General features: G+C 41.2%; 1 protein-coding gene across 12 annotated transcripts in view; it reads left to right on the top strand.

Moving 5' to 3' along the window:
- The window catches only part of Sh2d4a (SH2 domain containing 4A), an 86,218-nt gene that overhangs the window by 39,246 nt on the left and 32,021 nt on the right, over positions 1 to 14,951 (top strand). For all 12 annotated transcript variants that reach the window (XM_074055104.1, XM_074055105.1, XM_074055102.1 and 9 more), the window contains one exon: positions 1,432 to 1,603. In XM_074055104.1, coding sequence (XP_073911205.1) covers positions 1,432 to 1,603 — 172 coding nt within the window. The remainder of the gene's footprint in view (positions 1 to 1,431; positions 1,604 to 14,951) is intronic.

Genomic DNA, 14,951 nt, shown 5'->3' on the forward strand with positions numbered 1-14,951 from the left:
GTTTCTTTAGACTTTCAGTAGTTTCTTCCATTCCCACTATGCTATTAAATCATCTGCCTTCTTTCCCCATGTGCTATTCCAACGTTAGTCTGCATGAGTATACAGGTTCCCCAAGGCTCACCACTGTCTTCACTAAAATCTTGTTAGAACACAGCTCAGCATCAGAAAGATGTGTGAGAACAGCCATAACTGTCCAAGCTTCAGGCCTTTGAAGAAGAAGATTGCTTAGGTGCAAACAGATGAATAATTAGGCCTTCTAGGTGCTTCTGCTGTGTCAGTCATTGGGAGTTCAAAGATGAACAGGAATCTTCCAGTCTAGGAGGAGAAATAGACAGATACACAGTCAGCTATGGCCCATATAGGCTATGGTTGGAACTCACCAAGCCCAGGTAGGAGCCTCTCATTCCGATGCATAAAAGAGTGAATTGTGTGAGCTGAACCTTGAAGGATAAGTTGACTTGCCAGCTGTAAAAGGTCAGGAAGGAAGGTGCGGGGGGGGGGGGGGGGCATAATCAAGACCCCGCAACTTGACTTTGGCCCTTGGGGAAGGTGAGTTTTCTGAGTGCGTGGGGCATATCTGAATGAGTAGTATTCTAAAGGTGCCTTTGCAGGCTGGTGGAGTGGCTCAAGCGGTAAGAGCACCTGCCTTGCAGGCATGAGTTCAAACCTCAGTGCCACCCCCCCAAAAAAAAAGAAAAGAAAAAAATACCTTAAAAAATAAAAATAAAGGTGCCTTGCAGGCCAGATGTAGGAGTTTAGACCTTCTCTGGGGAGTGAGGAGATTTTGAATAAGGAAGTGATACAATCAACTGGGCATATAAGAAGGTGACTCTTAGGAGACAATGAGGTGATGATCTTCTCTGTTGGCAGCCCAGGTGGCCTCTGGAAAGCCACTGGCTCTTAGGTGCCCTCCTCTGGCTCTGGGAAGTGGTTTTGGCAGCCCTACTCTGAGCTGGTGAATGGGAGTTGGAACTGACTTGAGGATATCACAAGGTCCTTCAGTCAATAAGGGCTGGTGATTCTGCCCATGAACTCCTGAGACACTGAAACTATAAATGCACCTCCAAAGATAAAGGAAGTATTTGCCAGTAGGTCATAGGAAGGCAGCATGCTCTGGAAGCCTAGCTTCTGAACCAGAAGTTGGGCAGAGCTGGGTTTAACTCCTGGCGATGGCCCTCTGGGATCTTAGATAAGTTGTAGGATTTCTTGGAGCCTTGTCTGTCGAAGCCAAGGATAAGAGTACTGTCCTCATAGGGTTTTTCTGAGGATTTAGTTCAGGTGTTTACAGTGTCTAGCAAAGGGCCTGGTAGATTATAAGCACTATAATAAGCAACCTATTGCTATTTTTCACAAAGTTTGAATGTAGATATCTGTTTTGGAGAAGCTATGTTGAAGAACATTTTTGACAGTTTTACTTTTATTTCTTTTCAGAAAATCTCAGTCTGAAGAATTTACCAGTCGTCTGAAAACAAAATCACAGCACCATGATCTACAAGCACCAAATAAGTGGGAGACTCAGAATATCTGTAAGACAGCGGCAGAAGAGGAGGAATCAGGACAAGGATCTCGACAAGCACTGGCCCTCAGAGAAGAGAAAACTCACGTGAGTGTTGCAGAGCAACAAATGTGTGGAATTCCATAGCTGGGGGAGATGAAGATCCTGGGGCCTGAGACAAAGGTAGCTGTGCACTAGGAGCTCACACAGCTCTCCTGGGAAAAATGCTTCCCTCCTTAAGATCCTCCTGTTCATTGCATTTTGGGAGAATTGGTCACCGACTTCATGACAAAGATAATGCACTTCTCTTTCATGGGCTGAAAGTATAAGAGAGAACTCTAGGGATAAAATTTGGCCTTTGAAGATAATTTCAGGTGTTTTTGTTCCCATTATATTCCCACTCTGCAACAGAACATGGCAAGATTTTTGTTGTCAATGGCCACACAGTAAACAGCATATGTTTTGTGGCTATACGTGTTCAATCTGTGCAGACGTGAATGAGTACGACTGTGTTCCAGTAAAACTTTGCTTATAAAGGACAGGCAGAGGGCAAGACTTGGGGCATTCCTACTTCTTTTTTTTTTCTTCCTTTCTTATTTTTGTGGACTCTAAACACGGGTGCCTTTTTTGGCTTTGTAGATTCTTCCTGTGATTGTGGGTGTAGTTGTTTTCCCAACACAGTAGAATTCTATACTCAGAGCTGTTATGGTCCAGGTGGCTTAGAAAGCTGAACCATAATTTGCTGCCTTAGATTATGGTTTGGAAGAACAATAAAATTATATTATGAAGTTCTTTATTCTACCAGGAATTTAATTACACTGTGAATTATCAGGGGATTTGTAGTTGTTTGGCTTCCAATCAAGTCCTCAGCCTTATCATGCAAGTGTGCAGGCTTTTGATTTGTCGAATGGGGATATGGTTATTGCTCTGTCCTGCTTACTTCCTGGGCCTGGTAATGCTCTGATAATTAACATGGATCAAGGGTTATGGTAAAGTATATGCAGATTGATGGGTGTTTCATTTGATGTTTATAACATTATGAATTGGCTGCTGGCTAATTTGTCCATTTTATAGGTAAGGAAACTGAGGCTAGGTGTGGTTAGGCAACATGCCTAAGTTCTTGTTCATACCAGGTCTACACCTTAACTCTTAAACCTTGTGCTTGATACCTCATTACATATGTAGAACATGAAGGAGTTTTCTAAAGCACTACAAATAGGAGGCTCAGAGTATTTAGTACAATATTCTAAATTTGGTTTATATGCCAGGGTCATCCCTGAGCACTTTCCACAGATGCCCAGTGAGATCCCTAACCTTCCCAGGCCAGGTGTGCGCTCAACATGTTTAATACCAAACTCCCTCCAAGCAGCAACCTTTCGAAGGCTCCTAAAATAAAGACCAACAGCAACAGCTAACCTCCTCCAAGAGCATTTTGCCTAGTAAAGTTTTTTCCAAAGGTAGGGCAAAGAAGTAAAATAGAAACCAAATAGTAACCATGGTTGTCATTCTGTAAGCATCATATCATAAATATTATAATATCATATCATAAATATCATACAGAGCCATTCTACCCTTAGATGTCTGCCGAAGTATCAAATGGAAAGAGATAAGGATGGAGGGAAGGAAACATTTAGTAATAAGGAACAAATGGGTGACAGGTTTTTACATTTCTGCTTTTCAGTTTTCCCCATGTCAGAGATCTGTCTCCTGACAGATCTCCCATGGTGTTTGCTGAAGTTCACTGTGACAGCAGGATTCTCAGGGAGGAAGCTGATCTTCACAGCTAGTGCCAGCATTTAAACGGCAGGCCATCTTCTACCACATCTACAATCCTCTCACTGGCAGATTTACATTTTTATTATAAGTCCTGTCTGTGTTACCATAGTAAGTTGAATAGTTTCTCTCCCAAACTCATGTCTACCGAAAACCTCAGCATGTGAGCCTATTTGGAAATAGATTTTTGCAGATATAATTAAGTTAAAGCTCTCAAGATGGGATCATTCTGGGTTTAAAATCCAATGACAGGCATCTTTATGAGAGAAAGGCAGAGGGAGAATTGGGAGATAGAAACATAGGGAACATGGCCAAGTGAAGACAGAGAGTGGAATGGAGTTATGTGGCCCCAAGTCAGGAGCCACCAGACGCTGGGAGGGCAAGAAGGAGCCTTCCAAGAGCTGTTAGAAAATGCACAGACTTGTAGACACCTTGATTCCAGACTTCTGGCTTCTGGAAGTATAAGAGTAAATATCTGTTGCTTTAAGCCACTTAATTTATGGTAAGTTGTTGCAGCAGTTCTAGGAAAACTAATTAAGTTACCTATAGTACACTTTTTTTTTTGGAAATGCTACATCGTTGTGTCTTAATTATAAAATAGTTGCTAAAATGGAGCAGCAACCATTTTGGAAAGACTTACATACTTTCTGGTGTACCAGAAATAATTTGAACCTGATATCTTTAATCTATTGGTGCTATAACATTTAGCTCTTGAGTTTCCAGCTTATGAAAAAGGGATATATAACCTACCTATGAGGCAGAATAATTGCAAAGATGTCCACATGCAGATTTCTGGACCCAGGAACACGTTACTTTCCATGGGAAAAGGAACTTTGCACCTATGACAAAGGGTAAGACCTTAAGGCAGATGATTATCTGGGGTTGTCTAGGTGGACCCAATTTAACCATACAAGGTCTTAAAAGCAGAGAATGTGTTCTGGCAGAGGCAGAGAGAGATGTGGCTGTTGAGTATAATGGTCAGAAAGATGTGATGATGTTGGTTTTGATGATGGAGGAAGGGGCCACACATGAACCAAGGAAGACAGGCAGGTGCTAGAAGCTGGAAAAGGCAGGGAAATGTGTTCTCCAGAGCTTCCAGAAAGAATGCACATCTGCCAACACCTTGGTTTTGCCCAGTGTTGGAACTCTAACTTATGGAAATGTATGATAATAAATGTAGTATTTAAAACCACTGAGTTTATCATGATTTGTTATAGCAGCGGTACAAGATTAATACAATCTGGTAGGATTTTATGATCAGTGAATGAGATATAGGTACAAAACACTTACTTCAATTCCTAACATATTGGATATTTGGTTAGCTCACTTGACTCCTCCCCTATACATGTAGACAATAAGGAGAGGGAATCCTAGGACTCATTCCTAGGATTCCTTTCAAAAGTATTTTGAGTTCCCATTATGTGCTAGGCATGGAGGTGACAATGATGGAATGCAAACAGAATCTCTGCCTGCATAAGCTTTACGGTTGGGGAGGCGGAGAGAGACCTCACACAATGTGAATTTCAAATGATAATAAGTGTTCCCAGGGAAGAGATGAGTTTTCATGCACCCCCAACACATTAGGACTTCAATGGTACAAGGGAGTCCAGAATGACCTTGCAGAGGATATGACCTCGAGATGATGACCAAAGGACCAGTGGGGTTGTGGTTCCAGTGTGGACAAAGGCAGTGTGGATAAAGCTTTGGAACCAAGCAGAAGGGGCCCATGAGTATCTTATTAAACGGAGAATAAGCAAGGCCAGACAGGACAAGGTCTGGGGACTATTATGTATTTTAACTCTTCTTTTTCAAGAATAATTGGAAATTGTCAGTGGTTTTGAGAAAGGGGTTGACCTACTCAACTCTATACTTTGAAAGGAATCAGTTATTCTTGCATCACAGTGAGTTTAGGAACAAGGCAGCACAGCCTAAGTTCCTACGCCTGGGTGCCCAGGGGTCACCAGCAAAAACAGGAGCTCCTGGAGGAGGAGCCAATTGTAAAGGAGGAGATGAGTCTGGTGTGATCACAGCCTGGGTTTCCCATGTGGCTTGCAGTAGTTGTGGTGGACAGAAGCCAATTTATGGCTTAGCACATGCAGTTTAACTCAGAGTCCACAAAGCTTTTCCTCATGGAGTTATTTCATTTCCCAGCACTCCTGTGAAGTAAACCATGACAGAACTAGCGTTTCTTTTGAACAGATGAAACTGATGTTCAAAGATATTACTAGGTTCGCCTCCAAATCACAGATTGCAATGTCCTTGTTTTGCATATCTATGTTAGTCCCTATTCTCATCATATCTTTGACATGTTTAAAAGAGAACTCATCACCTTCCCCCAGACCTTCTCTTTTGGATGAGAACTCTGCTGGGAAATCAAGGCTAGTGCACTGAAAGTCATCCAGTACATTTCCAAAATGCAATCAGGTTTCCCAACAAAGATTTCCAGGTTTCAGCTACAGTGTGTTTTAACTATAATATTTAATGAATATTGTCTTTAAAATTACATTACAAGGCTTAAAATGTATTATGAAAAGAAAAATCTCCCAATAATTTTTGTTGAACTTAGTAATCGTAATGCATAGCAGGGAAGGATATAAAGAGCTATCAATTTTCCAGGATTATAAACACTATTCAAAGAGAATCAGCTATGTTTTACTAAAGTAGTCTTGTTAGATATGTAATATATTTCCCGAGGACAGGTCATCACCAGAAACTGTACACTGTATGCTGATATAGTATTCCAGATCTGAATCTGAAAGAAAGCATTCCCTACCACTGTGATTTGGTCTCCCGAGGGCTGTGGGGAGTGTTACCAGAAAAACGCATGGATAATTTCCTTGGTTCTTGTGTCTGGAGGGAAAAGAATTCAAGCAGGATACAAAAGATGTAGTAAAAGTTAACAGTAAAATTTATTAGGAAAGGAGTACACTTTCAACAGATTGAAAGTGGGTTGTTTCTAGAGTGAGAACGATAGGGTCAGGTTTTAAAGTTGCAAACTCTTAGCTGTGGGTCCTTTTGGCCTCTGGGATGATTTCCTGAGTTTGGGTCATTGTCTTGTTAAGAGAGGCTTTGAGTGATCTACTAGTTCCTGCTCTAACTGATGGAGAATTTCTGTTTGAAATTGCTAACCTTTGCTCTACCTCGCTCTTAGGTTTGGGTTTTTGTTTTGTTAAATTTACTTGTGAAAACCTCCCTGCACTGGACATAGTTGATGTGGATTACTCCTGGATTAAGAGTGAATTAAGCTTTAGGGCAGTTAGTGGTTGGCTAACTTCAAAGTGTCCTGTGATAACCCCTGGGCTATGATCTTTTTTCTTTCTTTCTTTTTTTTTAATTATTGTGCTGGGTGGGGGTACATTGTGGCATTTACTAAAGTTCTTACAATATATCATATATATCATAGTTGAATTCACCCCCTCCATCATTCTCCTTTATATCCCTCTCCCCCTATTCCTGGAATAGTTTCAACAGGTATTGTTTTCCATTTACATCTATATGTACACAGTACCTGATTTTAAATAGAGATTAGTGGAGTTAGGAAGTTGAATTACAATGACTACTTCCTTTCTTCCTCTTGCGGCCACCACTTATGTCTAACTGCTACCTATCAGGGAGTGGGTGGAAGTTAAATTCAACCCACACTTGGTTGCACATTCATTGTTGTAGAAGCTTTGTGGAGAGTCAGTTACTTACAGGGGACAGTGTTTCTGGTTAATCCAGACCCTTTTCTTCATTTGCCTCAGACAGTGTTTTCCAGCTGTGCTCTGATTATATTATGAAAGGGTGATTTAGGTAAACATGTAGAACTTGGAGTAAATCCTACCCTTTCTTCATCATTGTCCTCCCTGTTTACTGACTAATATTTTGAATAGAATAAAAGCAGGCTAAAGGATGCCAAGTCCAGCTTCAAGGGAAGAAATCAACACATCAAAAGAGTATAGCTAGGAGCTGGGGAAACAGCAGTTAGGGGAAACAGGTAGAGTCACTTTAGTGCTGGCTTTGGGTCCATAATGGTTAAGGTGAGGCATTTGGATTTTAAACATAGGTAGCCCTGTACAGCTCTCAGGTCTTACATTCCCTGTTTCAGTTCTTCCTCACAGCAACCCTATGAAGTGTGAGACATTTTTGCTCCTGTTCTCTGAATGGGGAAGTTAAGGATAACAGCTTGTGCAAAACCCAAGTTAGAGGTGGAGGTGGGACCACTTGCTTCAGGTCCACTTCCTTATCTGTCCAGGGAAGGTGTCTATGTCTGTGTCAAGTAAGCACACTGCCAGGATTACCTTTTGGCCCTTTTTCCCCTGTCAGAAGGAAGGCTTTAGACTCAGATGTTCGTAGCTTTAAACAGAACTGTCTCAATAAGAAAGTGTGTAGACTCTTGGGGATATACCCAAAAGACTGTTACTCCAGAGGCACCTGCACATCCATGTTTATTGCAGCACTATTCACAATAGCCAAGTTATGGAAACAGCCAAGATGCCCCACCACTGACGAATGGATTAAGAAAATGTGGTATCTATACACAATGGAATTTTATGCAGCCATGAAGAAGAACGAAATGTTATCATTCGCAGGTAAATGGATGGAATTGGAGAACATCATTCTGAGTGAGGTTAGCCTGGCTCAAAAGACCAAAAATCGTATGTTCTCCCTCATATGTGGACATTAGATCAAGGGCAAACACAACAAGGGGATTGGACTATGAGCACATGATAAAAGCGAGAGCACACAAGGGAGGGGTGAGGATAGGTTAGACACCTAAAAAACTAGCTAGCATTTGTTGCCCTTAATGCAGAGAAACTAAAGCAGATACCTTAAAGCAACTGAGGCCAATAGGAAAAGGGGAACAGGTACTAGAGAAAAGGTTAGTTCAAGAAGAATTAACCTAGAAGGTAACACCCACGCACAGGAAATCAATGTGAGTCAATGCCCTGTATAGCTGTCCTTATCTCAACCAGCAAAACCCCTTGTTCCTTCCTATTATTGCTTATAATCTCTCTACAACAAAATTAGAAATAAGGGCAAAATAGTTTCTGCTGGGTATTGGGGGGGAGAGGGAGGGGGCGGAGTGGGTGGTAAGGGAGGGGGTGGGGGCAGGGGGGAGAAATGAACCAAGCCTTGTATGCACATATGAATAATAAAAGAAAAAAAAAAAACCAAAATATGTGAGGTAATGGATATGTTAATTAGCTTAATATAGTCATTTCACAATGTGTACACATAACAAAACATTATATCATATCCTGTAAATATATATGATTGTTTTGACAATTAAAATATTTTAAATTTAAAAAAAAGAAAAAAAAAAAGAAAGTGTGTAGAAAGGAGACCGGGAGGGAGTAAGGGCACAATGGAAAAGTAGACAAGATTCAACCTAACTGCCTGGAGACCCCAGTCTGTCTGACTCACAGGGATGGTGTTTTTCTAGAGCCACAGCTCTAGCCTTCTTCTTCTCTGCACCACCGTGAGAACCAGGGGCTGATTACTTGTAGTGAGGTTCGTTACTGGGACTAACTAGGCAAATCTCATAAATTTTTGGAGCCTCTGTTTTCTCATCTATAAAACTGGTTAAACTGCTTTGTTTAACTTGCGAGTTTGGAGTAAAAATCACACGAGGCAATGTATTTGGAAATACATCAAAAACTGCAAATCCCAGTATAAATCAGAGGGGTGATTTGAAGCAGAAAAACCGAAAGCCTCTTCTCTCCTCTTGGTTGCATGCTTCACTGCCTTATACCATTGGGCTGCTTTGGCTAAATCAGTCATTCTCTAAGTGACTGTTTATCAGTACACGCAATGATAGGTATTATGGAGCCACAAGAGAGGCATAAGATAAGCTCTTCATCATTCAGGAGTTTTAATCTCACTGGGAAGAGAAGCAGTTGGAAGCCTGGAATGAGGCAGGATTTAGCCAAGTGCCAGCTGGGGTAGGGCTGCCTGATTTGGGGAGGCTGGGAATGGAGTGGGGAGGGCATGCTAAACGCAGAAAGGCTGGGGAAGAGGAGTCTGCTGGCTTGGAGAGCAGTATATGGATGGTGAGAAAGTGCAGAGCATCCTGTGTGAGGAACATAGGGAGAACAGCCTGACTGGGATCAAATCCTTTGGCTAGGACTCAGGAAGTAAGTAAATGTCAAGAGGCCATATTCTGGAAATGGAAACAGGCTTGTCACATGTGTTAGTTTTCATTGCTGTTGTAACAAATAAAGCTAAACCTAATGAATTAAAGTAGTATCATTTATCATCTCAGAGTTCTTTAGGTCATGGCATGAGTGGGTTCTCTGTTTAGGGTCTCACAAGGCTAAAATCAGGGTGTCAGCTATAATAGGCTTTTTTTCTGGAGAAGAATCCACATTTTGAGGGCGGAGAAGCATGTTAAGACAGGGTCTCTATCTTTAGTCAAGCTGACCTTGAACTCACTATGTAGCCCAGGTTGAGCTCAAGCTGATCTTGAACTCACTATGTAGCCCAGGTTGAGCTCAAGCTGACCTTGAACTCACTATGTAGCCCAGGTTGATGTCAAACTCATAGTCCTCCTGCCTCTGCCTCCTAGTGCTGGATTATAGACCTGATCTACCACGCCTGGCTAAAGAATCCAGTCTGAGCTTGTTGGGATCATTGGCTAAATAAGCCACCTGATAGCCTTGTTTCTTTGCCATCAACCAGAGGATACTGTTTGTTCCCGGAGGAGCTGGGACTGTAGCCTGGCTGTAACCCAGGGGACAGTCTGCTCTTGAAGGCTGCCCACATCCCTTCCTATTCTTTCACATGGCCCCTCCAGCAAAAGTGGATCAAGTCCCTTTCCTGCCTAGAATCTCTCTGACTTCCACTTCTGCTGAATCTCTCTGATTCCAGCTGGAGAAAGCTCTCTGCATTTTTTAAGATTTCCTGTGACTAGATTGTCCCATAGGGTATTCCAGGATAATCCCTCTTTTAAGGTCCATAGTTTGTAATTAGCATCCTCAAAGTTCCTGTTGGTATGCAACACAATATATTCACAGTATGGGTGTCTTCAGAGGTCATTTTACCTACCGTCCTCATGTAGGCGATGGACTCAATGATACAGGTCTACCATCCCTTACCCAAACATCAGGACCAAGAAGTATTTCAGATTTCAGATCTCATATAAGAAATGTGTGTGTAGTATACAGTATGTAATGCCCCCCAAACAAGATTTGGGGCATCACTCTATAATCAAATATATTGTAAATAGCCCCATCTTAGTTCAAGTCAGGTTTTCCCTTCTGTATGAGTTATATAATTTCACAGCTTTTTGGGACTGCAGAACTGTCAATAAAGGATTGTTTCTAAACTATCGTAACTTAATGATAGCACTGTGAGGAAGTGTGTTCAGTGGATTTTCTTTCTGACTTTTCTCTGTAGTTTTCCTTACCTACATAATGAGGGACTTTGAAACTGTAGGAAACACAGAGCACACATGTGGGAACTTCCTATGCCTGCACCTAGGGCAGACGTCATAACTGATCACAGCATTCTTTCCTGTGAACCAAGGCATGACCTCACATCTTTGTCAACAGAAGGCTTCAGCCACCATCCAAAGTCTTACGTTGGCTTTAGAAATGGAATCTGATGCCTGAGGTGATTTCTTATGTGTTGCTTTCTAGTTCTAAACTTTCATATCCCAAACTGACACCCATACCTGCATGGCCTGAAGACCAGTATTTTCTCACGTCCCTGCTGACTGTTCCATAAGATTTCCAGGTGTTCAGTGGATGAACCACACCATTGAAACCTAAACTTTCACATTGAAACAGCAGTTAGGGAGAGATGTGATGTCCACAGTTGAGGTTAACTCAATGTTATTTCTGTGAATAAAGAAAAAAATTACATGTTCTTTATCAAATGGCAATGCTAGTCAGATCTTTTTACCTCAGTCCTTCACTTCCACTCAAAACTAATCTCTTAGGGCTGTGTGTGATTCTCAGCTACATGAGAGGTAGGGATAGGAGGATGGAGATCTGAGGCCAGCAAAAGCATAAGCCCCTATCTGAAAAATAACAATACAAGTAAAAACAAAAGGACTGGGGATGTGGTTCACAGGGTAGAGCACTTACTTAGCAATTGGGAGACCCTGAGTTCAATTCCCAGTACCGCCCAAAACAACCAAGAAAAAAAAACAAAAAAACCACCACCAACAACCACAAACTTATCTCTTGGCCCACCTAGGAAATAGTTAATCTCACGTCTAAAAAATTTAGAGGGCTACTCCCTTTTCTCTATGGAACAGTGTATGCAGTTTTACCAGAATCCTGAGCAGCCCAATCTAGTTTTCCTTGTTGGATTATTTTGTACCAATCTTACTTGAGCTAACTTTATTAGCAAATGGCTTCATCCAGGGCGATCCCCTGTAGAAGAATGAAAGGTTTGCCCCAGTCCAAGAAGTGAGACACTTCTGCTTCACCCTTTCAGCTACACGAAGCAAACCTGGGTGTTAGGAAGAGAGTCACTTGATCCTTGCTATATGGTTAAGAAAACGTGAGATCCAGTCTCAGAGCATCTTTTTTACACCTCAAGATAATCTTTACAAAAATGTGGTTTTTTAAAATATATTTTTGTTGCTTTAAATTTTTCATTTTACTAAATAATTACCCCAAATTAAAACTGCCTAATTAAGAACCAAATACTTAGAAGCCATGCTCCCAGCAAGGTAGAAGACGCCTAGTGTGGTAATGGAAGGCCTTACAGTACTTACAGTCCTGTGACTTGAGGCAGTGTCCTGTAAGGGACCCTTTCCCACTCTAAAATAGAGACTCAAACTAGCAATACTATTCCTTCAGAAAAAAACTAAGAACATTTCTGTTTATAAAGATGCTTATCCAAATATCAACTGATAGAAGCAGCAAGAATTGTCCCCTGAAGACCTTCAATTACAGGACATTGGTTCTCATCTTGAGCACCTTTAGTCCTTACTTGTCAGATGATGAGTCAGAGGCCAAGGGAGGCTGGTTGGTTTGTCTACATTGAGGAGGCTGAAACAAGATTAGAACTGAGTACATGGCTTTTATTTTGCAAAGCTGTTGCCTTCTACACAACACCTGTCTTGCCCTTATTTTTGCAGGAGTGATGCAGCTAAGGAATCTCCAAAGTGATGCTGTGCTTTGTATTCAGTGAGCGTGTGGTGGGTCTGGGTGGAGCACAGGGAATACTCAGTGTTCCCACATACTTGTCACTGAACGGGAGGTGACAGCCAGGCACAGGATTGAGCTATCATCTTGCCAGTTTCTGAGACATGCAGGTTAGGAACAGGTGCCATTCCCAGACAAAGACAAATGTGATGGAGAGTTAATGGGATGCAGAAATGATGATCAGTGAGGTACTGTGTGAATAGGCTCACCCTACCTGAGGGAGTTGAATAGGAATTAGGAGGATTTGACTGCTTGGAGCTCTTTGGGGACCCTGAATGGACAGCCCTCTGTATGTTCTCACTATTTCTCCCCCACTCCTGCAAGAGAACTTGGTAGAGAACAGAGCAGTGCTGAGTGTGGCTGGGGAAATTTCAGAGTATGCTAATTCAGAGATAAGTTCCTTTGTGTTTGTGCTTATATGTAATTTGTAGTTCCAGGAACTCATTAATCAGTAGACTGACCGTCCTTGCCCCTGAAGGAGACTGTGAATAAAGCTGTCTCTGCTCACTTTTAGATTTTTATCTCCAGAGAATTATTTCACTAGTTTTACAAAAATGGCCTTCAGAGTTGGCCACACAGCTAAAAAGAAGATTAAAAAAGTTAGAACACAAACATCTGGAATTCAAAGTATTAGAATCAAAATTTAAAAAGAAGACCTTGCAGCTAGCAGATTAAAAAGCCTGGAGCAAGCATCATCCCCTGTCTCATCTTCTTTAGCCAAAAGGCATTAGACAAGGCCTCTTGGCTCTGTACCCCCACCACTCATACCCCCTATAAAACATGACACATTTTGTGCACACACAGACACACGCAGCATTCACACAGGTATACTTTCTGAACTTTCCCAAGGTTTTTGCTTGCCTTTAAACCTACCATTTCACTAGAACAACTAATGATAATGAAACAAACTGTACATTTGCTTTATGGGGCTATAAACTTGAACTAAAACCGTGGTGGTTTCCAGTTATACTACTGAGTGTTAACTAACTCATAGCTGCATGTTCCCATTAGCAGTAGAAGCCACCTGTCAAATGATTTTAAGATGTAATGAAAAACTTCCACTTAGGTTTTCCTTCTTCCCCACCTCCCTTCCAAAGTAAAGTTAAGCTTGCTGTCTACTCTGAAGCCACCAGTTCCCTCAAACTGAATTTTAGTTGCTGACTTTTACAAAGGAGTGATTCAGAAGTGAGAGTCTAACATCAGCCCACTTGACCACTTCTTTGAAAGGACCAAAAAGAATATGATGATTGTTTTTGGTACTTATTTCTCTCAAATGCTATTGCATAGTGACCATAGTTTGGGCCTTCTGTAGGGCAAAAAAGACTGTTGGAAGTGATGAAGTAGAAGTGATCACTGATGTCTGGTAGGTGGCAGGGTTGGGAAACCTGCACTCCATGCCTGAGTAGACACCCTGAGCCTGGAGTTAGTGGAATCATTGTGGTGTTGCCTGGCTCCTGTGTGCAGCTGCCATGGTGCCAGTCTCTGGGAGATCAAGGAGTTGAGTGCACACTTATAGTAAGGAACCTCACTATAAATGGTGTGAGGAAATCCATTTCCAAAATGCAATTTAGAATTTCAAGGATTGCACTTATATGAACAAAGAGAGATCATCTTACCCCAAACCAGCGTCTGTATTTCCTCAATGCATATCCCCTTCTAGTGTATGTGAAAGAAGTGTTGCAATGTTATTTTTGTGATAGATGAAGTGTTGGGTATGTCGAGTAAAAACAGAAGAGGAATAATTCTGCTTATCAAAAGTGGAGCCGTAATCAGGGGTCTGCACAGTTATCCAAGTAGTTTCCATGTAACTAATAGAATTTTATGGGAACTTGTAGAATAAAATTTTGTAGAAGATAAAAATCACAAAATGCCAGCACCTTAAAAGTCATTTACACTGTTGTGCTTTTTAAAAACAAATAAATAAATGAAACAATATCTTGCATTAAAAGGTTAACATAAAATGAATTTAAAAAGAGAAAAACAGATTTCTAGTCTTGAGAGTTGTACATCACAAAGCTGGTGACACAGCTTTACTTTGTCATCAACTTCCTAATGTAATGCTATGTTCAGGAGCTATTTTCAGTGACTCATTTATTCTACTCATTAGAAGTAGTGTGCTAGGAAGAAAGATGGAATTTTGAGTGAGGAAACTGGAGGTCAAGCACTTAGTCATTTAACTCTCTGGGGCTGTTTCCTAATCCATAAAATGGGAGTTTACATAGCTACACATGAGAATCAAGTGAAATAATACACACGAATGTGTTTTACAAAATATTATGTATGCTATGGAATTATTTTCTATTATTTTTCTAATATTATTCTTAGTTAGGTTTCAGTGTCCCATTGTGTCAAGTCTTCCTGATCAGCCATGTTTTTAAGACTGTGAATATCCTCTTAGCAATCTTTTATTATTTTAAACTTATACTTTACATTTAACAATTCCTCTATTTCTTTTTCATGGATGAGAGTGTAGGTATGGCTGTTGGAGCTTTCCCATCTGAAATGCTTTGCCCCATCCACCTTTCTAGCTTTGTGTTATTGAT

The sequence above is a fragment of the Castor canadensis genome, chromosome 14, assembly GCF_047511655.1.
Source record: "Castor canadensis chromosome 14, mCasCan1.hap1v2, whole genome shotgun sequence".
Classification (NCBI taxonomy): Eukaryota; Metazoa; Chordata; class Mammalia; order Rodentia; family Castoridae; genus Castor; species Castor canadensis.